Below are 25869 nucleotides of genomic sequence, written 5' to 3'. Positions count from 1 at the left end.
TCGGTTGCTTTTGCACCCGTTCTGCCCCCTTCTGGGGGACGCGGGGGTGGCTCTTCATGCGCTGCTCTCCGGCTTAGCTTGTTTTCCATCCAACCTTCCCTCACCACCACCCCTCCACCCCCCAGTCAAGGAGCTTGGGTACAATATCCCCCACCTGGCCTTGATCCCTGCCTGGTGTCTGGGTGCATTATACCCAGTAGGCGGGGGGGGAGATCCTGTCCCCCCCGGGCAGCGGTTCCAGGTCGGGGCACTTTTAACCCTTTGGTGTCTCGTCTCTTCTCTCCTCAGAAATGGAAACGAACAACCATTTTAACTTCCCTGGCCTCCCCTCTGTCCCCACTGCCTCAGGACTGAAGCCCGCACCTTCCTCAGGGGACAGCCCCTACACTAACGGGTCTCCTATCAACTTCCCCCCGCAAGGGAAAGGTGAGTGCACGGAGGGGGGCTGGCCTCTGAGTGGGCTTGGACCCTTTGGCCTGTCCACCCTTCAGAAATAACCCTCTACTGGTCTCTAGCACCCTGGGGTGCTTAACAAACCGCAGTGACCACCCCCCACTCGTGCCAAGTCAGGGATCTCCACTGGCTGCACAGTGAGTCAGTGTCTGATGGGGGGGAAAAGAACCCAGGAGTCCTGGGTTTCAGGCCTGCTGCTCTCGCCCACTAGATCCCACTTCCCGCGCAAACCCTGCATCATTTTGACTGGTGCCTAGCGTCCTAGCAGCATGTGGTCAGCGGGTTCGCTGGGGGCTGGGATCCTGGACGCAGGGGCTGAGCCAGTCCCCAGGGAGGAGGGGGTGCACAGGCTAGGGCAGGACCCGATCCGGCCAGGCCATCCTCTGGGTGGTGATGCTTCCCTTGAGAGAGCAGGGGGTCCCAAGGAGTTTGGGGGGGGGAGGGGGTGCTGAGGGCACCCCCTGCTGGAGTGGACGGAGCCCCTGTGCAGCAGAAAGAAGGAAGCCGTGTCTAGACTCCTGTCCCTGGTCCATGGCCAGCCAACATGGGGGTTGGCGTTGGGTTCGCTTCAGCGGGAGCAGGACTGGACCGTCTGGCTCAGGAGACCCAGGAGCTGAGAGCAGCAAGGTGGGGCTTGGAGGGGGCCGGTCGCCCGGTCTGCCCTGGGCCAGGGGATCCTCCTCCCAAGGAGGCAGCCACTGGAGAGGAACAGTTATCCCGGTTTGAAGGCAGCTGTGCCATGGGGCAGACACTGGGCTGGGCGCAGGAGAGGAACTCGGGTGGTGTGCGGGGGTGGGATTCTGGCTGGGTTGGAGTGGATTAGCGGGGGGGATGGGGCTCTGTTTGGGATTGCTTCATCCTAGAAAAGAAACGACTTGCCAGAACGGGTCTTTGCATGGATTTGGCTGGTCAGCTGATCTCGCCAGCAGCCCAGCCAAGGGCCAGCTAATCCCCGCGGGACTCCAGCGCTGGCTCGGACACCGGGGCCGCTCGGCAGGTTTCACCCGGACCTCCGCGTTCTCCCTCTCCTGGGGACGTTTGCCGGGGCAAGAGCCCCCACCCCGGCTCGCAGCCCCCTGCATTTGGAGCCAGAGCTGCCAAACTTCCCGCGTCCATGGCTCTGGGTGGCTCGGATGCCAACGGGCGGCTGGCCGCGTGGTTCCTGTCTACGGCGGGTCTCCGAGGCCTGCTGCTCCTGGGACAGAGAGGGTCCCAACATACGGGGCATAGTACCCTGCCGCAGCCCATGGGGAGACACCTGGGCAGCTGGGGAGAAATCAGACAAACCCTCCTACCTTCCCAAGGCCCCGCTTTGGGCTGGGTGACTTGCTTGCATGGGGCTGGGGGGTCAGTCTGCAGCCGGCCTCCTCAGCGCCCTCCACACTGTGATCTCTAGGGGGCTGAGGAACTGGACGGCAGGACCTCATCTGGGTTGGGCGAGGTGTTCCCCGTGGACAGCCCTTCTGTGGCTTCCTGTTCCCAGTTGCTGTCCCAGGCCTAGAGTTTCCGGGGCGGGGGGGTCTGTGCCCCACACGCTTTAAGCTCTCTCTGGGAAGATCCTTCATCCCTGCTGCACGCCTGCTGGCTTCCCGCCCTCGCCTAGGCTCTTCCCGCGGAGAGGAAGGCCGGGATCTCCCCCCAACCCCCCCAGTCCGTGTCCTCAGCACAGCCAATTAACCAACGGCTCTGCCTTTCCCTCGGCAGGCCTGAATGGCGACATGAACGGGAATGGCTTATCTACTGTATCTCACACTAGTACTTCAGGGACCTTCGCTTCTGCCGGGCACTCCCTCGACGCCTCCACCCTGCCCCACCCATACGACTATCTCTGGAACTACCCGCCGTACCAGCCCGGCGGCCTCAAGGAGACCCCCGGCGTCTCCCAGTTCTCCGGCCTCGGACAGTATCCGCTCAACGGCATCCTTGGGGGCGCCCGGCCGGCGTCCCCGGGGCACAACACTAACCCCCGGGGGGGCCAGGAGTTTTGGGCCAACGGCACCTCTGGCTCCATGGGGCTGAGCTTTGATTCGCAGGAGCTGTACGACTCCTTCCAGGATCAGAGCTTCGAGCTTGTGCCAAACGGCGCCAGTGGTTTCTATGCGGCCTCCCAGCCCTCCCCCATGCTGGGCACCGGCCCGGAGGGGTCCTTGGCGGCAAAGGAGATGCCGCCTGCCGGCGAGGAGACCAGCGCCGCACTCATGGGCAGCAAGGAACTGGAGGAAACGCAGCCGGGTGAGTGGGGGCAAGGGAGGATCATGGTTAAATCAACCCCCCTGCCTCCCCCGCAAATCCCTGCTGTGGTGTAGAGCTGCCCTGAGACTGCTCCGAATTGGGCCCACTGCACTGCGTGCCAAGGGCTTTTTCAGCAGTGGTGGAGGGAGCCCAGCAGTGCTGCCTGGCTCCCTACCCACGTTCTGCACTTGCAGACACACACCTTCCCTCCCCCCCCCAACGTGCCCAGGGAATTCCCCAAGGGCAGGGGTTGGAGATCAAGCCCATGACCTGGGAGAGGGTAAGGAGGGGTGCGCCGGGTGGGAGGCTCCCCCTCCCAAAGGAGGGAGGAGACGAGTCGGCAAACTTGATATGTTGCGAACAGGGCTGTGGAAAGCACGGTCTGGGGGGGTGGGGACCAGCAATTGTGCCATGGGGGAGGCCGCAGCATGAGCCCTGCTGAGCTGCCCATAACCGACATCCTGCCCCAGTCCAGGAGCTGCCCAGGCAGCATCTGCCTGGCTTGGCTGCCCGGGACCCAGGGCTGCTCACGGCAGCCCTATGCCAGCACCGGGGCCGCCCGGCGCTCCGCTCCTGAAGCGGGGTCCCTCCTGGGGTGCTGGGACTGTGGCGGGTGCTGACACCTGTGTCGGGAGGGGGATGGAAGGGTTGTGTTAACGTGTACTCTTTGGGGTCGGGGGGGGGGGGGTCCGGTCGTGTCTAGACCTGCAAATGTGCAGCTACAACAGGTCCGGGACAGGTGTGGAACCGCTCAGCCAGGAAGCTTCCGTCTTGTCCCCGGACACCGCTGGGAGCTGCCTGGGTGACACCTCTGCCATCGCTGGTCCCCTGGCAGACCCTCCTCTCCTGAGCGAAGACCCCCTGGAGCCCTTCGAGTCGCTGGCTAGAGGTAGGGAGGCTGGCGGCCGGCCCGAGAGGGTGGACTCCCTTCCCCGGGAGGTTGGCCTGGGGCGTGAAATCGGCAGAGGGCGGGCGGGTGGGGGCGGTGATCTGGAGAGGGCGGGGTGGGCATCGCAGGTGGGCGAGTTTGCAGGTAACGTGAGCTGCCTTTTTCTCAACACTGGGCCCACTGGCGCGCCGTGCCCCGTCCGTGGGGAAGCTCCCAGGCCGGCCGGCTGCGGGACCAGAGCGAGCCGCTCGCTCGGGGGGCGTGAGGTATTCAGAGAGCCTCTTCGATCTGGGGTGAGGGGTGGAGGAAGTAAGGGGGCAGGTTCGTGAAACGGGCTGGATCTCGACCAATCAAAGGCTCTGTCGGCCTGCGCCCTGTTGCCCCGCTGGTGTTGCGGGTCTGGGGGGTCAGGCCGCTGGGAAGTCTGGCGCCGAGGGCGTCGCTGAAGCTGCTGACTATTTGCTGGGCCCCATCCCGGTCCTTGAAAAATGTCCCTTTCTGGTGCTGGCAAACTCTTCCCACCTCCCTTTGGCCCGCCAGTCGGCCCCAGCAACGGTGTCTGGTGTGGGCTGTGGGGCTGAGACCCCCAGGGGCAGCGCTCCAGGTTCACGTGGTTTCTAAGTGCAAACTTCCTCCCCTAACCCTGTCAGGTCAGCACTGGGGACACACACTGCCTCTTATACCCCTCTGGCTGTGGAATCCCGCCCACTCGTAGGCGGAGCCATGAAATCTCTCCCAATAGGGGTGGGGTTACCAGGCCTGGCTTCCTTGTTTAAAGGGCCAGGCTTCCTTATACACAGTCACCCAGCCCAACTCGCTTCCGGGATGGTTATTACACAGCCATCTTGGGTTTCGGTTCCCAAAGGAGCCGGGGGCGTGGCTGGAGCCAGCGAAATCCGTTAACCCCTGGTGTGCTGGAGCCAGCGAAATCCGTTAACCCCTGGTGTGCTGGAATCACGGGAAGTGCGCTCAGTGTGGGTTTAACTTCCCAAGCAGACACCCACCCCACCCCAGCTGCTCCCCGGGCACGACCCTAACCACAATGGGGTGAACACTCGCCCCCCGGTAGGACGCGCCTAAGGCATCTTGCTCCGATTTCCCCACCCCGCAGACCCAGGGACCGGAGATCTCTACGAGATGGACAACTCCCAGCTGGTGAACGACAAGTCTTCTCTGGAGGCTGCTCCGGACATCTCGACCCTTGACTGCTCCGAGAGCCCCTCCCTGAACAACTCCAGCTCCTTCAGCCTGCTGCCGGACGACAGCCAGGCCCCCTCGTCGCTCTTCGTTAGCCCCGTCTCGCCCCCTGTCCTGGGGGAGGCCGTCTTGCAAGGTAGGGGGCGTCTCTGGTGCGGAACCGGCTTACAAGTGGCTGTAGGGCCAGACCGGGCTGCTTTTGCAAAGCGCACAGCTGGTGGGGACTACGTGTCCCAGCAGACGCTGCGTCATCTCCAGCCCAGTGGCTCAAACTTTCTTCCGGGGAGGTGGGCGCACGGCGTGGGGGGAATCCTGCCTAGTATTGTGTGTTACGGCAACGCCTGGGAGTCCGAGACCGGGGCCCCATGGTGCTGGGCGCTGTACGTACCCGAAAAAAGACAATCCCTGCCCCACAGAGCTTCCAAGCTCCGGTTAAGAGGTGGATACAGATGGCCGGCGTACCCCCAGGGAAGTGGGCCTGTGGAAAGCTGGGGGGTATTGAGTGGGGGGTTGGTTCTAAGGGCTCCAGCCAGGGGAGAAAAATCCCAGAGGAACCATGAAAAGCAGCAAGGCTCGGGGTCAGGATTTTAGCAGGGGGCATATTGGGAGCCCCAGTCTGGCAGCCGGCCTCTCCAGTTCTGCAGGGAGCGTGGCTCAGCGGTTACAGCAGAGGTGATGCGGCACCGGGGCTGCCGTCCCGGCTCGGCTGCAGACTCGCCGCATGACGTGACAGGGTTTGTTTCATCCTGTCACCCCCCTCCGCCCCGAAAGGGGAGTCCCAGGGCCTGCCCATGGGTGGGGGGGCAGAGACGAATCACTGGGATTGCCTCGAGTGGGGGGACACAGCATGGGGTGGCAGCCTGGCAAATAAGCCCAGCAGACAGCGTATCCCCCGCTCCACCCCAGCTGGGGTGGTCCTGCCCCACGAATCTCTGTCCCTCCCTGGTGTTGCAGACAGCAGCTTAGACCTGCAGGACGGGGGCGACCCAGGGGAGGAGGATTCGGAGTCTCTGGAGCGCAGCCCCCCGCTGGAGCCAGAGTCCCCAGCCGCCTGTCTGGAGCAGGAGGAGGAGGAGGAGGAAGAGGAAGAAGTGGCTGAGGACAGCTGCCTGGAGGCTCCAGCCGCCCCGCTCAGTGCGTCAGCAAGGGGTAGGTGAGAAGCTGTTCACCCCCGGCTGTTCCAGCCCCTTCCCCTGCCCCCACCCTGGCCTGTAAGCGAGCAGCTGGCGCGCAGTGAGTGACTGGCCCCCTGTCTTGGCAGGCGAAGTCCCCCGCAGACGGATTGCCACGGTGGAGGAGGTTCGCTTCCCCCTGCAGCACGGGTAGGTGACGCCCCGCACCCGGGGGCTGGTCCTGGAGCAATGCCGGGGTGGGGGACGGCCAGCGCTCCGCCCAGGTGGGTGCCGGCCACTGACGGGCCTTTCCCGCGCAGGTGGAGGAGGGAAGTGCGGATCAAGAAGGGCAGCCACCGCTGGCAGGGGGAGACCTGGTACTACGGGCCCTGCGGCAAAAGGATGAAGCAGTTCCCGGAGGTGATCAAGGTAAACCTCTCTCCCCGTCAAGGACCAGGGTGGAATCCCTCGCCCGTGGCCGTCGGGAGGCTGGCATGGCGGGTTGGAGCGGGCAGATCCCTGCTGCTGGGTGCCCCCATGACAATGCCCAGTGTCGGCCGGGGGGGGGTTGCCCGTTGTGCTGCAGAGGGGGGTGTCCCGGTGCCTGATCAGCCCCATTTGCCTTGTCTCTCCCCCAGTACCTGAGCCGGAATGTGGTGCAGGACGTCCGGCGTGAACACTTCAGCTTCAGCCCCCGCATGCCCGTTGGCGACTTCTACGAGGAGCGGGACACGCCCGAGGTGGGCACCTTCCCTGGGGCGCAGGCTGCAGCCAGCTCTGCCTGGCCACGGGGCCTGTTCCTCTCTTGGGAGCGGGGTGGGTAGGGGCGGAGGCGAGCGCCCGTTTATTGGGGATGCGCCCGAGGCGCAGGGTTTGCAGGGCCCGGGGCCCCATGGCTTTCCCAGCTGGCAGGTCGGAGTCCCTCCCATGCTCCCCGGAGCCGCCCTGCCCGGCTGGTGCCCTCGCCACGGGCGAAAAGGAGACTTCCCCAGGGGCCCAGCGAGCGGGCATTGGGGGGTCGGGTCAGGGCTTGGTGCGGAGACCCAGTGGTGATTTGCAGCTCCCCCCTCTCCCATGCAGGGCTTGCAGTGGGTGAAGCTGACCCAGGAGGAAATCCCCTCGCGCATCCAGGCCATCACGGGCAAGCGCGGGCGCCCCCGCAACGCGGAGAAGGAGAAGGCCAAGGCCAAGGAAGTGCCCAAGGTGAAGCGCGGCCGGGGCCGGCCCCCCAAGGCCAAGATGGCCGACTTGCTGAGCAAGACCGATGCCCGGCTCCTGAAGAAACTGGAAGCCCAAGGTACCCTGCCCCGCGTGTCATGCGGCCCCTTTGCTCTAAGGGAGCTCATCTACTGGCCCCAATGTGCCGGCCCATTCCCATTGATTTCAGAGCAGGGACGGGGCTGCTCAGCATCACTCTGGATCCGGCCCCACCCTCAACCCGCTGCATGCCCCAGCTGCAAAGGCACCATCCAGGGAGGAGTCCGGCTTAGACGCTGCCAGCTGGAGGGCGTGAGCTTGGGCCTGCTCATTGCTGGGCCTAAAACTTCAGCCTCGCTAGTTCTGCCCAATCCGTTCCATTCAGTGCAACCCCTGGCCCGTCTCCCCCCCCCCCGCAATTTGCTCCTGTCCCCCCCATCTCGGCACACGCTGCCGAGTCGAATGGCAGCTTCCAGGCAGCGTGCGCTCCCAGTGCCGCGTTTCTGGCCACCAGGAGACACGAATTCTCCGCCAGGTGACACCCACAGCTCGGACCTGCCCCCTCCAGCGGGGCGAGGGCCTGGAGAGGCCTGTGTGGCTGCTGGGGCATGGGAATCCAGGGCCAGGGAGCTGTGCCCAGCCTGGGAGTGGGGTTAGGGGTGCACATTCCCCCCTGGCTGTGCCAGACTCCACCCTTGAGTCTTCTCTCTCCCCCGCCCCCTCGAATTTGCAGAGGTGCTCAGCGACGAAGAGAAGCTGAAGATGAGCAAGATCAAGAAGAAGATGAGGCGAAAGGTACGAGCAGCGCTGGGGAGGGCTCCCTGGTCCGTTTCCCCTCCATCTGGGGTACCCAGTCGGAGCTGGGAGGGTATCCCCCTCAGTCTGGGACTCCCCTCCCACCTGAGCTGGATTTCATCCCTTCTAGGCAAGGAACAAACAGAAACAGGAGGCCAAAGTGCCCAAGCCCAAGGAGGCCAAGAAGAAAGCCAAGGTGGGTGTGGAGGGCCCTGTTTGGGGGGGCAGGGGGGAACACACAGCTGGGGGAGGCTGCATCCCTGACTCGCCCCCGTGCCGGTCGCTCTGTCTGTCCCCCAGGCGAAGAAGGAGAAGGGGCGGCCGGAGAAACCCAAGGAGAAGGGGCGGCCCAAGGAGAAGGGGCGGCCCAAGGAGAAGGCCAAGGCTGTGCGGAAGGTGGACAAGAACCTGCTGGCCCAGCGGCGGCTGGAGGAGCGGCGCCGGCAGCAGATGATCCTAGAGGAGATGAAGAAGCCCACGGAGGACATGTGTCTGGGCGACCATCAGGTTGGGTGAACCCCCTGGCGGGAGGGGGGAGATCAGGGCCCCACACCCCGAGGCTAGCGCCCGTCTGGCTCTGCAGCTTTGTGGGGAGCGTCCCCCAGCTGCCCCGGGCTCCCACGAGTGGGTCAGGTGTGGGCTCCCCGCAGGGCAAGGGCTGAGCGAGGCCCCCGCCATGCGGGGCATGGGGCCTGGTGCCTCTTGCGCTGGCCCTTTGGGGGTGGGGAGGCCAGTATCACACGCCTGTGTGTTGGGGGGCCGGGGGGAGGAAGAGAATCCATGCTGAAACCTGGTAGGGTCCTTGCTCCACCCACTAGGCCCCGCTGACCAGCCGCTCGTCTCTTCCCACCCCCCGCAGCCCCTGCCAGCCTTCTCCCGCATCCCTGGCCTGGTCCTGCCCAGCGGGGCCTTCTCCGACTGCCTCACCATCGTGGAGTTCCTGCACTCCTACGGCCGGGTGCTGGGCTTCGAGGTGCCCCGGGACGTCCCCAGCCTCTGCACCCTGCAGGAGGGGCTGTTCGGCGTGGACGACAGCCTGGGCGAGGTGCAGGATCTGCTGGTGCGGCTGCTCCAGGCCGCGCTCTACGACCCCGGCCTCCCTTCCTACTGCCAGGTACGTGGCCGAGCCCCCTGGACTCTGTCTGAACGAGGCGGACGTGGGGCCGGGGAAACCCAGGTTCCGTTTCTTGCCCGGCCCCACTCTTCCTGCATGAGCTGGGGCATTGTGCAGCCAGGATCCCGCCTCCCCCGTATCCCAGCAAAGACCCTCCCCTGGCCCCTCCTCCGCTGCTTTAACGCCTCTCCTCCTCCTCCTCCCCAGTCCCTGAAGATCCTCGGGGAGAAGGTGTCCGAGATCAGCCTGAACCGGGACACCGTCTCCGAGATCCTGCGCTGCTTCCTCATGGCCTATGGGGCCGACGCCGACCTATGCCACGGCCTGCGGACCAAGCCCTTCCAGGCGCTGCCCCCGGACCGCAAGGCAGCCATCCTGGCCTTCCTGGTCAACGAGCTCAATGGCAGTGCCCTCATCATCAAGTGAGGAGCGGGGGCTGGGCGGGGCCGCTTATGCCCTGTAGCCTTGGGGGGGTGGGGGCTAGAACCGGGAGCAAAACCCAGCTGTTGCCTCTCACAGGGTGATACAGGCCAGGGAGACCACATATCCCAGCGTGCATTGGGCCGCCGTGAGCCTAGGGCCGGTGCAGGCCAGGGAGACCACATATCCCAGCGTGCATTGGGCCGCCGTGAGCCTAGGGCCGGTGCAGGCCAGGGAGACCACGTATCCCAGCGTGCATTGGGCCGCCGTGAGCCTAGGGCCGGTGCAGGCCAGGGAGACCACATATCCCAGCGTGCGTTGGGCCGCCGTGAGCCTCGGGAATGGTGCAGGCCAGGGAGACCACATATCCCAGCGTGCATTGGCCGCCATGAGCCTAGGGCCGGTGCAGGCCAGGCAGACCACATATCCCAGCGTGCGTTGGGCCGCCGTGAGCCTCGGGAATGGTGCAGGCCAGGGAGACCACATATCTCAGCGTGCATTGCGCCGCCTTGAGCCTAGGGCCGGTGCAGGCCAGGGAGACCACATATACCAGCGTGCGTTGGGCCGCCGTGAGCCTCGGGAATGGTGCAGCCCAGGGAATCCACATATCCCAGCGTGCGTTGGGCCGCCGTGAGCCTCGGGAATGGTGCAGCCCAGGGAATCCACATATCCCAGCGTGCGTTGGGCCGCCGTGAGCCTTGGGAATGGTGCAGCCCAGGGAGACCACATATCCCAGCGTGCATTGGGCCACCGTGAGCCTAGGGCCGGTGCAGGCCAGGGAGACCACATATCCCAGCGTGCATTGGGCCGCCGTGAGCCTTGGGAATGGTGCAGCCCAGGGAGACCACATATCCAAGCAAAAAGAAAAGGAATACTTGTGGCACCTTAGAGACTAACACGGCCGCTACTCTGCTACATATCCCAGCATGCATTGGGCTGCATTGAGCCTGGGGAATGGTGCCGGATAGGGAGACCACATATCCCAGCGTGCGTTGGCCGCCTTGAGCCTCTGGAATGGTGCAGCCCAGGGAGACCACATATCCCAGCGTGCATTGGGCCACCGTGAGCCTAGGGCCGGTGCAGGCCAGGGAGACCACGTATCCCAGCGTGCATTGGGCTGCCGTGAGCCTCGGGAATGGTGCAGCCCAGGGAGACCACATATCCCAGCGTGCATTGGGCCGCCGTGAGCCTAGGGCCGGTGCAGGCCAGGGAGACCACGTATCCCAGCGTGCATTGGGCCGCCGTGAGCCTCGGGAATGGTGCAGCCCAGGGAGACCACATATCCCAGCGTGCTTTGGGCCACCATGAGCCTAGGGCCCGTGCAGGCCAGGGAGACCACATATCCCAGCGTGCGTTGGGCCGCCGTGAGCCTTGGGAATGGTGCAGGCCAGGGAGACCACATATCCCAGCGTGCATTGGGCCGCCGTGAGCCTAGGGCCGGTGCAGGCCAGGGAGACCACATATCCCAGCGTGCATTGCGCCGCCGTGAGCCTAGGGCCGGTGCAGGCCAGGGAGACCACATATCCCAGCGTGCATTGGCCGCCGTGAGCCTTGGGAATGGTGCAGCCCAGGGAATCCACATATCCCAGCGTGCATTGGGCTGCCGTGAGCCTTGGGAATGGTGCAGCCCAGGGAGACCACATATCCAAGCAAAAAGAAAAGGAATACTTGTGGCACCTTAGAGACTAACACGGCCGCTACTCTGCTACATATCCCAGCATGCATTGGGCTGCATTGAGCCTGGGGAATGGTGCAGGATAGGGAGACTACATATCCCAGCATGCATTAGGTTGCCTTGACCCTAGAAATGGTGCAGGTCAGGGAAACTAGATATCCTATCATGGTTTGAGCTAAGCGCTCAGCGGGCTTGTAGACAAGAAGTCCCAGAATGCAGTGCTGCCATCTGGCTCTGAGTGGGAAGCTTTGCTCCAATCCAGGTGGGAGTGTTGCATGCTGGGACTCGTAGTCTATGGGCTGTGCTCCGCCCGCCCCAGCCATACACGCTCTGAACCGTTCCCGAGCACGTGATGGGCAGGGACTCAACGGGCCGGGCCTGGAGGCGAGATCCGGGCCTGCCACCCTGGTGGGTGTTGCTCCTTTGCCTTCCCCAGGGGGCGCGGGGCGGGGAGAGGTCCGGACGGGACCACTCTGCGGGTCTCCCCCTAACTCAATTCTGGGCTGTCCTTGCAGTGAAATCGACAAGACTCTGGAGAACATGTCCAACTACAGGAGGAATAAATGGATCATCGAGGGCAAGCTGCGCAGGTGGGTGCTCCTGAGGGCTTCGGGCGGCCGGCTGGGTCGGGGAGGAGGCTGGGAGCTGGCTGGGGGCGGAGTTTCTGGGCAATTGATTAGCCAGATAATGTCAACTGACTGCCTATTATTCGACCAGAGTTAAATATTCCAGCGAGATGCCCTGAAGTAGGCGCTGACCTACCCTTGCGATTGCATCTTTCATCAGTTGGAACCTCATTTCAACACATTTTCCGTTCTGAGCTCGAGTAGCTCATCGTTTGGAATGAAGCACCAATGTCTAAGCTGGGATGCTCAGACCTCAGTGGTTCAGGAGCCAAATTAGCGCTCCGCATTGCCCAGCAGAGCCACCGCCGTGTGAATTCATTGGTCCATGGACTAGAGCGCTAGGTACTCCCTATTTAAAGAGTATCTAGTTTTTATTTCTATATGATTCTCACCCAGTCCGTCATTCTGCTGTATTATTCTTTCATCAACTGCAGTCGGTTAAGAACATAACAAAAGCATCCTGACGGGCTGATACTTTAGACGGGTCAATAATTAAGTCACACGGTGTTTTAATGTCGTGTGTCGCAGAGAGACGCGGGGGAGACACTGAAGAGCCACTTGCGGCTCTCGAGTCTGTCTGGGGATCGCTGATCTCGGGCGCAGCCTGCGGGAGGCCATGAACGCCTGCGGTTTATAGTTGGAATAAGTCAGTGCTTTAAAATATTGGGCAATTTTTGATTGATGAACTGACCGCCTATTTTAGGATCAGTTAAATGCCCAGCCTTACTTCTGGCAGAGAAATGTATGGGGTGGGGGCAGAGGGGCTCCAGGCGTCTTGGTGAACTGGAAGGAGGCTGTACGCTGCTGAATCCGCTCTGCGAGGGCAAAAACTGAGCTCCCGGCCTGTTGGATCCAAACTGTGCACCTGCCCTCTGCCCACGTGGGTACCCGAGGGGCAGAAGGGAGTCGGTGTCCCCGGCTGGTGCTCAGGACGCTCCCTGTGTGGCTCGGCAGGTTGAAAATCGCCCTGGCCAAGAAGACGGGCCGCCCGGAACCCGAGATCACGGGCCTGGACGAGGGGCCTAGGCGGCGCAGCTCCCGGCTCCCGGAGGAGACCAGGGGCCTGGAGACAGAGGAGGAAGAGAGCCGGGGCCGGAAATCCCGCAAGGATGAGGAGGTAGCTGCGTGGCAGGGCCAGGCCCCAGGCGAGGGGAGTGGGGATGTTCGCCTCTGGCTTTTGGAGGCAGTGTCATTTTTAGGGGTTCAAGCAGAGGCAATGGGGGAGACAGGACTGCTGGGTTCTTGTCCCAGCTCTACCACTGGCCCGTGCAAGTCTCGTTCCCTGGTGCCTCAGTTTCCCCAGGGGCACCATAGGGGCGACAGCACGAGGGTGAACCAGAGCTGCTGATGTTGAAGGGGTTAAAGGAGGGACTGTCCTCTCTCTTCCCCCCCCCCCCCCCCCCATCCGCATTGGGGTCCCGTATGCAGAGCCGGAGGAAGGGGGTGGGCATTCACTCCTCCTGACTGTCCCATTTTTTCCCGCTCAGGCCAGCATTCCCGCAGCCAGCGTCCCCGAGCTGGAGAGACAGATCGAGAAGCTAGCCAAGGTAAGGCTGTCCAGTGTTGGGGTGGGGAGCTTCCGGCCTCTGGCTCTGGATCCCCCGGGACAGCCCCCAGCAGACGATACCTCCCCCCGGTTCACCCTCTCTGCCCTCTTTTCCTCCCCCCCCCCCGCCCCCACAGAGGCAGATGTTTTTTCGGAAGAAGCTGCTTCACGCTTCGCAGACGCTGCGGGCCGCAGCACTGGGCCAGGACCGCTACCGCAGGCGGTACTGGGTCCTGCCCCACCTGGGCGGGATCTTCGTGGAGGGCTCCGAGGCAGGTGAGCTGAGTCGGGGGCCTCGTGGGGAGTAGGGGCTGTTGGAGCGGAGGGGCTTGCATGGCTCTGATCTCTTCCCACACCCCCACCTGCAGCTACGGAGGAGGGGCCCAAGGACACGGAGCAGGAGGAGGAGAAAGAGGCGGCCCCGGCGATCTCCCCAGTGAAGAAGGAACCGGTCACGGTGCCCATCCCTGGCCGGCCAAACTGCCCAGCCTCCCGGGCGCGGGGCCGGCCGCGGAAAAGCAAAGAGGAGCCGGCCCGGCCGGGCGGGCCCAAGCCCCCGCCCCTCAATGGGCTCCTGGAGGACTCAATGCCCCCCTGCCAGAGCCAGCACGACCTGAGCCAGTCGGCCTTCCTGTCCTGGCTGAGCCAGACGCAGTCGTCCCTACTCAACGGCTCAGTGCTCACCCCGGACAGCAGCCCCGGGAAGGGGGACCCCAGCCCCCCTGCCCCCGAGGTGCCCGCCCTGGAGGAGAGCTTCCCAGAGACAGCGGAGAAACGGGGGCCCTGGTTCAACCTACTGCCCAGGACTCCCTGCCATGCCGCTGCCCCCCTTGCTACCTCGGAGGAGGAGCCCCACTTGCGAGCAGCCCCCCAGCCTCACAGCCTTCACCCCGGGGACCAGCCCAAGGCCACGGGCAGGCAGGTGAGAGCTGGCAGGGTGCCTGGGGCCACTGCTGGAGTGGGCGCGAAAAGAGTTAGTGGAATGGGACACGGGTGGGGGGGCCTAGCAATTTCCTTTGGCAGGCGCCTGACTCACTGTGCCCACAGGGTCAGCTGGCACTGCCAAAGGGACCCTCCCCTCTGGCCCCTGTAGGTGTCGCTCTAAGCAGGGCTGGAAAGCTGCCCCATCCTCTTCCCTTAGCCCCTGCGGCAGGATCTGGGCCCCAGGGAGGGGTCAGGGGAACTGGCTGGCGCCTGGCGGATCCGCGGGGTGCCTGGGCTGAGGGTGTGGGGCTGAGTCCAGGGAGGAGTAGGGTGGTGGCTGTGAGGGGAGGAAGGGTGGGCAGGAGCACAGACGAGGCCCGTGGGAAATGAGGGGAGCCCTGTGACATGGGTCACTTGGATTCCGAGCCCCTGGGGGGCTGGAGGGACTGGCTCTGGGGGGGGGGGGGTGGCAGGGCTGGGGCGAGGGCTGTGCACCCGGCACCTCTCACCTGCGCTGTCTCTCTCCTCCCAGCCAAATGGCCCCGCGTCTCCCCCCTTCGCTTCCACGCCCGTCCACGCCAGCCCCAGGGTGCCCAGCACGTGCCCGAGGGGCCGGGGCGGACCCGAGAATGCCCAGGAGCCGCCGGGGCAGCCCAAGCGCCGGGGCCGGCCCCCAACCAAGTTCTTCAAGCAGATTGAGCAGAAGTATCTCACCCAGCTGATGGCACAGCCCGTGCCCCCAGGTGAGGATCCCCCTGCAGCTGAGCAATGCCCCCAGCCCTGCTCTTCTCTTCTCCCCCGGGGCAGCCCAGTTCCCCACCTGCCACTTCCAGCATGGCTTTTTCCCCCAGTGCCACCCTCTCTGCCCATCCAGACTTTCCTTCCTTGCCTGGGGGTGGGTGGGTCTCCCTCTTGTGTCTTTCCCTCAGCCTGCCGTTCACTGGGGGCACCCAGCCTCGGGTGAAGCACAGGGTGGCAGGAGACCACGTTCGCCCACGTCTTGACAGAAGGCAGGGAGCTGGGTTTCGGTGCCAGCCAGGACTCCTGGGTCCCGTTCCCTGCCGTGCTGCGGGGTGGTGGGGATTGTCGGATCGTCTCCCGTTCCTTGCTGGGGTCCCCTTCCCCTGGGGTCCCCCCTCCCCCGGCTCAGCCGGCTCCCTCGCTGCCTTGCAGAGATGCAGAGCGGCTGGTGGTGGCTCAAGGACCCGGAGGAGCTGGAGGCCATGGCCCGAGCGCTGCACCCGCGGGGGATCCGCGAGAAGGCCCTGCACAAGCATCTCACCAAGCACAAGGAGTATCTGCACGAGGTCTGCGCCCGCACCTCTGCTGGTGAGGCCGCGCCGGCAGGCGGGGGGAGGTGGGGGGGAGGGGGGAGGATGCCGGGCTGTAACCCTGCCTTTCTCCTGCTCAGATCCCATCTTCCAGCCCCAGGCCGCCGGCCCCCCCGTGTCTCAGGAAGCCTTGGCCCGGTGGTCCGTGACGGAGCGGGCCTACGAGATGGACCTCGCCCTCCTGCAGTGGGTGGAAGAGCTGGAGCAGCGGGTCCTGATGGCGGATCTGCAGATCCGGGTGAGGAGCCTGGCCCCCGCCCTGCGCCCCCCGCTCTAGCTTGGGAGAGCTAGAGGGTGCTGCGGTTTGCATGCCTCCTGGGTGCTGCAGGGCGCACCTGGTGCAGGGGATGGGGGCCCTGGCCCAGGCGGCTGCCCGGTCATTCCCGCGAACTCCTTCCCCGGGTCCGGCTGCCTTGCCCAGACTCCAGGGTCCCCCCGCGGGGCTGTGAGCTCAAGAGGTTGGCACCTGGACGAATGACCCCAAGGCAGCCCCAGGTGCTGCTGGGTAGCTGGTAAAGCCGGCTGGCATCCATGCAGGGGATCCCGGCCCCCCTCTAAGGCTCTCCCTCCCCCCAGGGCTGGACGTGTCCGAGCCCCGACTCGGCCCGGGACGACCTGCAGTACTGCGAGCACAAGGTGGGGGCCCTGGAGGACATCACCCTCAAGAACCGGCGGGAGGGGTTGCCCCCGCGCCGGGAGGCCACCAACCCCCTGGACCTGGCCGTCCTGCGGCTGGCTGCACTGGAGCAGAACATGGAACGCCGGTACCTGAAGGAGCCGCTGTGGCCCCCGCATGAGGTGGTGGTGGAGAAGGCCGTGCTGAGCAGCCCCGAGGCGCTGGACCTGGGCAGCACGGAGATGTAAGTGCCTGGCCCGTGAGGGGGCAACAGGGGCCTCCGGGACCAGACTCCAGAGCACAGGCTGGGAGCCCGGACTCCTGGGTTCTTCTCCTGGCTCTGGGATGGGGGTGGGGCCTAGTGGGTTAACGCAGGGAGTTGCTGGGTGCCAGGACTCCTGGGTTTTCTTCCTAGCCATGCCATTGCCTTGCTGTGTGGTTTGGGCGAATCCCTGTCTTTCCATGCCTATGTTTCCCTCTCTGGACAACCTGGTCAGTAGCCCCCTCCCCAGGGCTGGGTGCGGGGTGGCAGTGAGGGGTTACTTAGCATGTGACCAGCTCCCCGTCAGGGCATCCTCCATGTGCCAGACTGAGTGTCCGTCCGTGCCCCCCCAGCGCCTACGAGATCACTCCCCGGATGCGGACGTGGCGCCAGACCCTGGAGCGGTGCCGGAGTGCGGCCCAGGTCTCCCTGTGCATCTACCAGCTGGAGAAATCCATCGCCTGGGAGAAGTCGGTCAACAAAGTGGTAAGGGGTTGGGGTGGGGTCATGCAGGGAAGAGGTGGAACTCCCCGCTGCAGGAGGGAGAGTCGGGGCTGGAACTCTGTTGGGGGAGCCATGCTCCCAGTGCAGAGGCAGGGAGGGGGTCAGGGCTGGATGGGCCTAGTAGGGTGAGACATAAATGCCCGGCTGGGCTGGGCTCCTGTCGGGGGCTGGGGGCCTCTCTCAGCCTGCCCACCTCGCATTCCCCTCTCCCCCTAGACGTGCCTGGTGTGCCGAAAGGGGGACGATGACGAACACCTGCTGCTGTGTGATGGCTGCGACCGCGGCTGCCACCTCTACTGCCACCGGCCCAGGATGACGGAGGTGCCAGATGGGGACTGGTTCTGCTCCGTCTGCGTCTCCCAGGTACGCTCCCGTGGGAGCCCAGCTGGCCTTCGACCTGTGCATGGGCTGAGCCTGGCTGCCCCCCTCACTGAGATCTTTCTGAGGCCAGATAATGCCCCCTCTCCCCTACCCCATTCTCAGCACGGTCCCCTGCTGGGAGCCAGGACTGCTGGGGGGTGGCTGTGTGACCTCGGAGGAGCGCCTCCCCTTGTGCCTCAGTTTCCCCAATGTGCGGGTTGTGGGAGGGAGTGACCGGTCCCAGCGGGTGACTCCCCCAGTCTCTCTTTCTTTGCAGGCAGGAGGCGAGTATTACAACGACCCCAGTTCGCCCAGGCGGGGCAAGAAGCGGAAAGGCGGGCGTCTTTTCGGGGGGGGCTTCCCGGAGGAGGAGGAGAGCCCCGGGCGCCGGGTCCTGCCGCGGAGGCGTGACACCCTGTCGGTGCCCCGCTACTCAGGGGAGGGCCTGTCCCCCTCCAAGCGGAGGAGACTGTCGCCACGGGGCCAGAGCAGCGACTTGACCTTCTGCGAGTACGTACCCTGGGGTGTGCCCCCCAGCTGGGGCGGGGCCTGATGAGGGGGGTCATGTGCATGTCCCAGCTTGGGGGCGGGAGGGACACTGTACACCCCAGTTTGGTATATGTCCCTTCCCTTTTGCAGGATCATCCTGATGGAGATGGAGTCTCAGGAGGATGCCTGGCCCTTCCTGGAGCCCGTCAACCCCCGGCTGGTGCCCGGCTACAGGAAAATCATCAAGAACCCCATGGACTTCGCCACCATGCGGACGCGGCTGCTGCGGGGCGAGTGAGTGCTGGGGTGGGGGGCTCTGCTCTCCTCCTGGGGAGCGGGGGACTCTCTGCGAGGAGCCAAAGGGAAGCATGGAGCTTGTGGGCTGGTGCTGTGCGACCCTCCCTGGGCCGCTTGGCCCCAAGGACTAAGAACCTACCTGCACCCATCTGGCTGTGTGGGGCTGGCACGGGGGCCTCTCCTCCTTCTTTCCAGGGGCTTGCAGGTCACTGCCCAGGTGTCGCTGGGCCAGAGGGGCAACTGCTGTTGTGGGGGGAGGATAGAGGGAAAGAGCCAGGATGGGGGATGGGGTGGGGGGTCAGGCAATGGGGGAGGGTGGCGGTTGTGGAGTCAGAGGGCAGGAGATCTGATCCTGGGAGCACAGGGGACCAGACACCCCGAGACTCTGTTCCCTGCTCTTGGAGGCTGCTGTGATCCGGGCGGGGGGCACTTGGGGGTGACTCAGTCCCTCTCCCCCCAGATACGTGAGCTGCGAGGAGTTCGCTGCCGACGCCACACGGGTGTTCGACAACTGCCAGACCTTCAACGAGGACGACTCGGAGGTGGGCAAGGCCGGGCGCGCCATGCGGAGCTTCTTCGAGAGCCGGTGGGAGGAATTTTATCAGGGAAAACACGCTCCTAACCCGTGAAGCGGGAGCCCGGGGCTTGTGTGGGGGGACGGAGCCCCCCTCCCTCCACGCTCCTGACCTGAGACCTGTCTCGTGCGGGGTGGGGTGGGGAGAGACACCCCGTCCCCCCTGCAAAAGAACTGACTCCCCAGGAGCCGATCTCGCTGCCTGCTGAATTCCCGACGGAGGCTGGTCCCGACGTGGCGTGGAAAAGGCCCCCCCACTCCCCCCACCACCAGGGGGCTTGGGGTAACGGGGCGTCTCCACGGTCCAGCTGCTCCCTTCCCCCCCCACCCCACCCCCCAGCCACCCGGACTCACGGACTGTGTAAGCCAAAAAAGAAAGAAACCGGGCGATCGCTCGTCGGGTTCCTTTTCTACTTCGCCACCTCCCGACCCGGCAAACGAGGAAAGACCCCCCCCCCCCCTTGGCTGGGAGTATTTAATATAGCAATAGTTCGTAGTGAACGTGTATGAGGACAGTACCGCTGTGCGCTGTCCCTGAGGCATTAATGGCCAGTAAAGTGAACTCAACTCCTCGAGATTCGCGTCGAGCTTCACGCCCGGACCCGCTCGCAATGACACTGAGACGTGCTGCTTCCACACACCCCTCCCCCCTGCCTCGCTGCTTCCCTTCCGGGACCTTCCCATGCCTTCCTTCCCTCGCCCTTACCTTCCGGGACCTTCCCATGCCTTCCTTCCCTCGCCCTTACCTTCCGGGACCTTCCCATGCCTTCCTTCCCTCGCCCTTACCTTCCAGGACCTTCCCATGCCTTCCTTCCGGGACCTTTATACTACCTCCTTCTCTAACCCTAACCCTTTTCCAACCCCCCCCCCCCCCCAAAAAAAGGCCCCTCCCTCTCCCCCATCAGGCCCTACCCTGGCAGACCCTTTAGCAGCGGGTGTCCCTCTGTTGTGTCCCCCACCCACCCCCCTCTGGGTCAGAACCTTCTCTCCTGTTGGACTGTCCCTTCCCCCCACCCCTATTATCTGTGTGTGGGGGTCGGTGTCTGACACACCCACAGGGCCCTGGGCTGGGCTGAGCACGGCCTGGAGCTGGAGCTGGGGGGGGCGGTGGTTCTGAGGGGGGGTTCCTTCCCTGCCTCTGCTCCTCAGCAAGAAACCCCCCAGCCCCAGTGCCCTGGGCTTGTTCATGGGATCCCAGCCTGACCTCGGACCCTGACTGTTTGTGCCCCTCCCCCGGGTGTAGGGCTTGTGGTGTTTCCTCTTCCTTCAGCCCCCCCTCGCTCCCCAAGCTGGTGGGTTTGCACTCCATGGGGGGGGCCCAGCCCCCCTACCCCCCTGTGTGCTCTTCGCAGGCAGCACGCATCCCCCCTCGCCGTAGCAAAGAACCGGCAGGGGGAGCAGGGCAGGACCCCTCCCTTTGGGCTGGCGGCTGCCCCACAACGGGATGCGGGGGCCAAAGGGGTGGTCGACACCCCCCCCCCCCAAGCCCCTGAATGGCTCAGCTGGCACCAAGGACTCCCAGCTCGTGGGAGGCCCCGCCTCTACTCAAGGCTACATTTTCCCCCCCGCCCTCCCCAGCGCCGCCACTCGCTGGGCCTGGGGGACCTTGGGGGGCCTTTGGTGAAGGTGCACTGGGGGCGCTGGCCAACCTCGCAACCTGCTCAGGGCAGGGGAAAGGCCCCTGGCTCCTGACACTGCAGGGAGCCCGGGCCCCTGGGTCCAAATGGGGAGTGTCTCCCTCTGCCCCGTGACCCCGTCCTTGGCTCGGGTGCGGGAGAGCTGGAGGTGAAGGCTTGCTTCTCTCCCCCCCCCCCCCAAATCCTCCCCAGCTGCCTAGGGGGGCTAGGCACCCAGCTTAAAATGAAGGGGGGTGGGCACTCGGTTGCTGCATGGATTAGCTGCAGCCTGCGCCCCCCACCTCCCCAGTATTGAGGGTAATGTCTGCTGGTGAATGCGGGGGGGGGGGGGGGGCAGGGGCCGGCCAGGCCTTATCTAGGCAGGGGAGGCTGAGCTGGGTTCTGTCTAACCCCCCCGGCCTGTTCTGTTTGGAAATAACTCCCCCCGCCGATGGCCCCCATTAACCCTTTGCTCATTCACTCTGCGGCCCTTGCTGGTCTCCCCCAGGCCTTTCTGGAAAGTGGGGTCCCTTGCCCTTGCCCTTCCCAAGTCTTAAGCCAAGTCTGGGGATGGAGAGTCACGGAGCTGGAGTGATGGTGTGGTAATCAACCCCCTGGCTGCCCCCCAGCTCCTCAAACCACGATATTACGGGTACTCGCTTTGGGGCAGCTGGCGGGCGGGCCCCAGGGGAGCCCCCTTCAGAGTCCAGTCCGGCTGTGGGACAGCTGGGGCACCCCCCCCCGCCCCCCCAGCCTGTCGTCACTCACCACAAGCACTGAAATCAACCAACCTACCTTGGGGGGGTGGGAAGCCCTGCGATGGAAGCAGCCTCTGTCATGCATTCCCCCACCCCCTGCCCCTCGTCTTTAAAAAGTAGCCTTGTTTCTATCAAATAACCTCAAACCCTTTTTATGTTGTTTTTTTGCTTTGAAAGAAGAGGTGGATTTGAAGTCTGTTTGAACTGACTTTATATTATGCATAAATATTTATATTTTATCTAAATAACGGCGCGGTAACAAACTTTTTTTTGTTTTTTTTTTGGGGGGGGGTTGGTTTTTTTTACTATTTGGGAGCTGTCAGGTTTCTGTTTTGGTTTTTGTCATGGGCGAGTTTTAGAGTCTCTGTAAGGGTGTGGTGGTGTTGGTTTTTAAAAAAAATTTTTTTCCCTGATAAGACGCCCTGAATTGTAAACCCTCACCCTCCCTCTTAGCCCCTGCCATCCCCCCCCCCCCCCCCCAAATTAATCCAGACGTGTCTGAAATCCCGCCAGTCCATGCTTCCTTACGGGGGATGCACCAGCGGGTAGAAATCCGTTCTGGACTAAGTAAGAGAAAGGGTAAGATGTGGAATATATTTTATTTTTTAACCCTTAATGAGTTGGCTTTGGAAATTACATTTTTTTGAGGGGGGGGGAGTCTAGAACTGGCCCTCCCTCTTCTCTCCCCCCCCCCCCCATCTCTGTCTGATCAAACAGGAAGAACCAGCCGCCCTAAAAGAAAGATATTCTCACGTTCCCGGTACAAGGATCCGGACTGGCTCTCTTTTATATAGCCCAGCGTGGTGGTTCAGTGGCTTTTTGATAATGTACAGGTTTTGTGAATTTAAATTTCTTTCTTTCTATATTTTTAGGACCAATCTCATTTTTAATAAGGTTTAAAGGAAAAAAAAAATATTCTAGATTAACTCCTGTTTGTTGCCATGTGATGTTCCCACAAGTGCAGCCGTAGAGAGTGCTTGTCAAGTTGCGAGAATAAAAACAAACCCACGTTTGATAGAGACGGCGGCGTCGGGGGTGTTTCTGGTGGGGGCGGGCGGATGGGGGTGGGGGCAACAGCTCGGCTGGCTTTTCGGGGCCGAAGTTTGGCCTTCGTGTTGGGAAGGCGGAACGGGGATTAGGCAGAAGCCATGCCTAAGAGAGTTAGGAGCATGGAGTCAAAGGGATGTGAGCTGTAGGAAAAAATTCCTCCTCTCCCTGTGGTTCTCCCCCCCCCCCCCCCAGTTTGGTAGGAGTAGAAGCTCCCTTCCCTCATTTTATTACAGGGCATTTAAAAATTCCCCGGGAGCCCCCTTCCGCGCTGAGCCATATCCTCCCTCGCCAGCCCCTGCTGGAAAATCTCATCCCCAGGCTTCACTAGCCGCACAAGGAAGCAGGCAAAGGACCATACGGCGGTCTTGCCCAGATCTTGCCCTGGTGTAACGGCTGGGGCCCGTTTTCTTCGCTCCTCCAGGCTGAGCACGGTTCCACGGGGTGCAAGGGGTGCGTAGCCCCGTCCCTAATTCCCTGGGGTGGGGCTTGGAGCACTCCCAGGGTGGGGCCTTGCACCAATACGCAGCTGGTGGGTAAATGAGGCTGTTACCGTTAGAAAACTCAGCTCAGCTGCCTAGGGGATTCAGGCACGCAGTCCAAGGAATGGAACGCAGGCCTCTTGCCCCCTCCCCCCCCAGCTTCCTGTGCCCATGCGGCCAGGCGTTGGTGGCTCCCACCCATGTCCCTTTCGGCTAGCCCCCGGGCCACTGGCAGGGGAGCTGCTGCTGCTGCAGAGGGGGCTGGCGGGCTGGCTGGCTGGCTGCCTGCACCCGCTGAGTCATGCCTGGGCAGCTGCTTCTGACGCATCTCCGCTGGCCTCCCTGCCCGCCCCCTCGGCTTGGGAACGCAGGGAGGGAGCCTGGCAGCTCTGGTGCCGCAGGCCCCAGCTGCAGCCCCCTGGGCTGCGCGAGAAGGGCCTGGTTCCCGCTGCGGGCTCCCGTCTCTCCTGTGCTGAATTAACCCAGCTGGAGTAGGGGTGAGCCTGGGCCCTGCTGTGACATGAGCACGTTCGGTCTCAGACCGCTTCCAGAACAGCACCCGCTGCAGCGTGGCCCCAGGGTCCCGGCTGGTGAGCGCTGCCCTGGGGCGGGGGGCAGAGCCCATGCCGGGCTGCAGAGGAGTCTTGAATACACTGTCCCTAACCACCACCACCTCCCCCTCCTGCCAGAGTCACTGGCGCCTATTCTCAGCCTGTTCTTGGTACTGGGAGCATCGCCCAAGCAGGGGTGCTATGCAGGGCGCTGCGGGGCAGCTCAGCATCTGGCCCTGACGTCCTGGGCTTCGACAGTTGCTCTGCCAGGGTTAAATGGTTTGTTTGTTTTCCTGGGCAAAAGATCCAACCGAAACCGCTGAGGAAACGGACACGCCCAAGCTAACGGTGCTCCGGCCTGGACGCGGCTGGGGCTCCAAGTCCCAGGCTGACTTGCTCACCCTGGGATGTGTTTCCTTACTCTGGACAAACCCTTTGCTGATAAACTGGCCCTGAATCCCTCACCCCCATGGCTTAAGAACAAAGAAACAGCCTCAGTGGATCAGCCCAATGGTTCAGCTAGTGCTGTATCCTGGCTCTGACAGCGGCCGGTGGCTGATACAGCGTCCCTTGGCAATGAGTTCCACAGGTTGTGCATCATGTGACTAACGTTGCCAGAGAGCACCCCCTGGTGCTGGAAGCCAGAATTGCTGCAGCTGCACTAACCTACCGGGCCTTTCCCAGGCAACCGCCAAACCACAGAGGAGACTGAGCCAACTTTCCTTTTTTTTCTTTCCCACCTTTTTATTTAAAAACAAAAACTTCCCCATGAGCCGAGTGGGAGCTCCATCAGAGGCGGGGAGGGTGTGGGGACACAAGCCCGGCTGGAGCACAGAAGCGGGAAGAATACAAAACTAGAAACCTCGAGATTTTTTTTAAAAAAACCCAAAACTTAAAAACCTGTACAAAATGCTCCTTGGTATAAATTAAAGGGTGCTAACTCCTGGGGGGGGGGGCGGAAGCTGCACAGGGGGGATGGCAAAAGAGGTGGTTGGTTTAGTGTCCCCTTTCTCCAGCGGGACCCAGGCCCCTGCCCAGCAGTTATGGCCCCATGCAGGCGCCTCCCTGCCTCGAGCCAGCGCTGGGGCTAGCCTGCAGCCCTCTGCTCAGCCCAAGCCGTGGCTGTCCTGGCGCTTGGCCCCCCACACCCACGGGGCTCACGTGTGACTTGGTGCCTGTGACGATGCCGAAGCAGGTGCTGGGATGCCCGCGGCCGCAGGGGTGGGGCCGGCGCCCACAGCTTGGGCAATGCAGGGCGGCTTCTGGGGCTCACAACTGCTGCATCTCAAGGCTCGGAGCTGCCAGTTTCAAGCGGGGGGGGGGGGGGGGAAGCAGCTGGCACGGGCTCAGCCCCGAGGCCTCACGGCTCCCCCCCCTTTAACCTCAGGCGTGAACCTGTTTTGTTTTTGGCGGCCCCTCTGGCCAGCATCCCCGGCCTGGCACCCAGCTCCAGCCTGTGCGGGATCTGCTTCCTCTGCTGGGATTAAACCCCAGACTGGGCTGGGCCCGAGGCACCAGCCTCCCGGCTGTGGCTTGCCGTCCCCAGCCGCCCGGCTGTGGCTTGCCATCCCCAGCCGCCAGCCATGCCCATGGCCTGGTCTTTAATGCAAAAGGCTGTTTTATTCTCCCCCCGCCCCCACCACCCATGTGGCATCCCAGCACCAAGGTGTCTCCCTCTCCCTCTTTGGTTAGCTCCCAGGGTGTGGGCCCAGGTGGGCCCCCCACTCCCCGCCCCAGGGAATGGAATAAAAAACAACCAGCGGGGCCCTGTCTGGCGACCAGGCACCCCAGTAATTAGCAGCAACATGAGGTTTGTGAAACCATGAATGCTCCCCCCAGGGGCGGGGTGGGGGGGGCCAGCGGAGCGTGGGGAATGGGCCGCGGCGTTTCACCGCCCGTCGGGGTGCGATGCGCTGGCGACGGGGCGAGGTAGCTGTGTAGCCAGGGGCAGGGAGCGCCGGCTGTAACAGCGAGCCGCAAGTGGGCCGCGGAGCCGGCTTCAGGAGCTCCCAGGGCTTCACTGGCGGGGGAGGCCAGGAATCCTGGGGGTGGGCTAGGGGGAGCCATGCTGGGGGGGTGCTAAGCTAGGAGCTGCCAGGCCTCAGGGACTGGCACAACTCACGGATGTGTGGGCAAGGGGTCGGGGGGGGAGGGTGTCTCTTGAGGATACAGGGATCCAACGTCAGGCCCAGGCTGTTCCTGGGGGAGATGAACGCTGGCCGCCCCGCGCTACACCCCGAAGTGCAGGGGCTGGATCTCAGGCAGGGGCCCATCAAGGCACAAGGCTCAAAATCCAGCAGGATTCCTGCCCATCCGGGTCCCTGCGCCGGCAGTGGGGCGAATGGCCTCTTAGTGCCCTGGCCTGACCACCAGCCAACTGGCCACCCCCCCTGCCTGCGCCAGGCACCCAGGGTGGGACCCACCTGCAGGGGCTGGCCTTGGCCCATGGCTAGGCTAGGACTGCAGGGCCCTGTGCCCCCCAGCAGCCTGTGCCAGGGGAGACCCCACAGCCTGGTACACCCCGAGGCCTGGAAGTGCTGGAGTGTGGCAGGGCCAGAGCTGAGACTAGCCCCCCCCCCACTCCCCAACTGCTTAGACACCCCCCCACACTGCTCCCTCCCCCCTTCCTAGATACGACATGGGTCTGCCCCAAGACACCCCCCCACACGTCCTCCAATGAGTGGGCGAACAGAGGGGTGGGCCAAAGCAAGGCAAGGGGGTGGGGGGCAGGCAGGCCAGCCAGCAGCCCCCCCGCACCCGAGGGGGCAGGAGACCCAGCTCAAGGCAGAGGGGTTGCTTTTA

At 63.8% G+C, this 25869-nt stretch overlaps 1 protein-coding gene across 2 annotated transcripts in view; it reads left to right on the top strand.

The window, feature by feature from the left end:
* Nucleotides 1-22008, top strand: part of BAZ2A (bromodomain adjacent to zinc finger domain 2A) — a 34856-nt gene extending 12848 nt beyond the window's left edge. For both annotated transcript variants that reach the window (XM_084610329.1, XM_084610328.1), the window contains exons 2-29: nucleotides 289-426; nucleotides 2158-2685; nucleotides 3389-3574; nucleotides 4686-4907; nucleotides 5726-5920; nucleotides 6033-6093; nucleotides 6204-6312; nucleotides 6522-6623; nucleotides 6964-7180; nucleotides 7814-7875; nucleotides 8006-8071; nucleotides 8176-8382; nucleotides 8735-8989; nucleotides 9197-9411; nucleotides 11600-11674; nucleotides 12665-12827; nucleotides 13198-13257; nucleotides 13394-13532; nucleotides 13625-14178; nucleotides 14713-14923; nucleotides 15354-15509; nucleotides 15592-15749; nucleotides 16088-16371; nucleotides 16743-16875; nucleotides 17110-17256; nucleotides 17531-17763; nucleotides 17893-18036; nucleotides 18500-22008. In XM_084610329.1, the coding sequence (XP_084466455.1) occupies nucleotides 291-426; nucleotides 2158-2685; nucleotides 3389-3574; nucleotides 4686-4907; nucleotides 5726-5920; nucleotides 6033-6093; nucleotides 6204-6312; nucleotides 6522-6623; nucleotides 6964-7180; nucleotides 7814-7875; nucleotides 8006-8071; nucleotides 8176-8382; nucleotides 8735-8989; nucleotides 9197-9411; nucleotides 11600-11674; nucleotides 12665-12827; nucleotides 13198-13257; nucleotides 13394-13532; nucleotides 13625-14178; nucleotides 14713-14923; nucleotides 15354-15509; nucleotides 15592-15749; nucleotides 16088-16371; nucleotides 16743-16875; nucleotides 17110-17256; nucleotides 17531-17763; nucleotides 17893-18036; nucleotides 18500-18668 (5187 nt within the window). In that variant the 5' untranslated portion in view covers nucleotides 289-290 and the 3' untranslated portion in view covers nucleotides 18669-22008. The remainder of the gene's footprint in view (nucleotides 1-288; nucleotides 427-2157; nucleotides 2686-3388; nucleotides 3575-4685; nucleotides 4908-5725; nucleotides 5921-6032; nucleotides 6094-6203; nucleotides 6313-6521; nucleotides 6624-6963; nucleotides 7181-7813; nucleotides 7876-8005; nucleotides 8072-8175; nucleotides 8383-8734; nucleotides 8990-9196; nucleotides 9412-11599; nucleotides 11675-12664; nucleotides 12828-13197; nucleotides 13258-13393; nucleotides 13533-13624; nucleotides 14179-14712; nucleotides 14924-15353; nucleotides 15510-15591; nucleotides 15750-16087; nucleotides 16372-16742; nucleotides 16876-17109; nucleotides 17257-17530; nucleotides 17764-17892; nucleotides 18037-18499) is intronic.
* The last annotated feature ends 3861 nt before the right edge of the window (nucleotides 22009-25869 follow it).

The sequence above is a fragment of the Lepidochelys olivacea genome (genome assembly GCF_965140295.1).
Source record: "Lepidochelys olivacea isolate rLepOli2 genome assembly, chromosome: 20".
Classification (NCBI taxonomy): Eukaryota; Metazoa; Chordata; order Testudines; family Cheloniidae; genus Lepidochelys; species Lepidochelys olivacea.
This window is presented reverse-complemented; position numbering and strand designations above follow the sequence as displayed.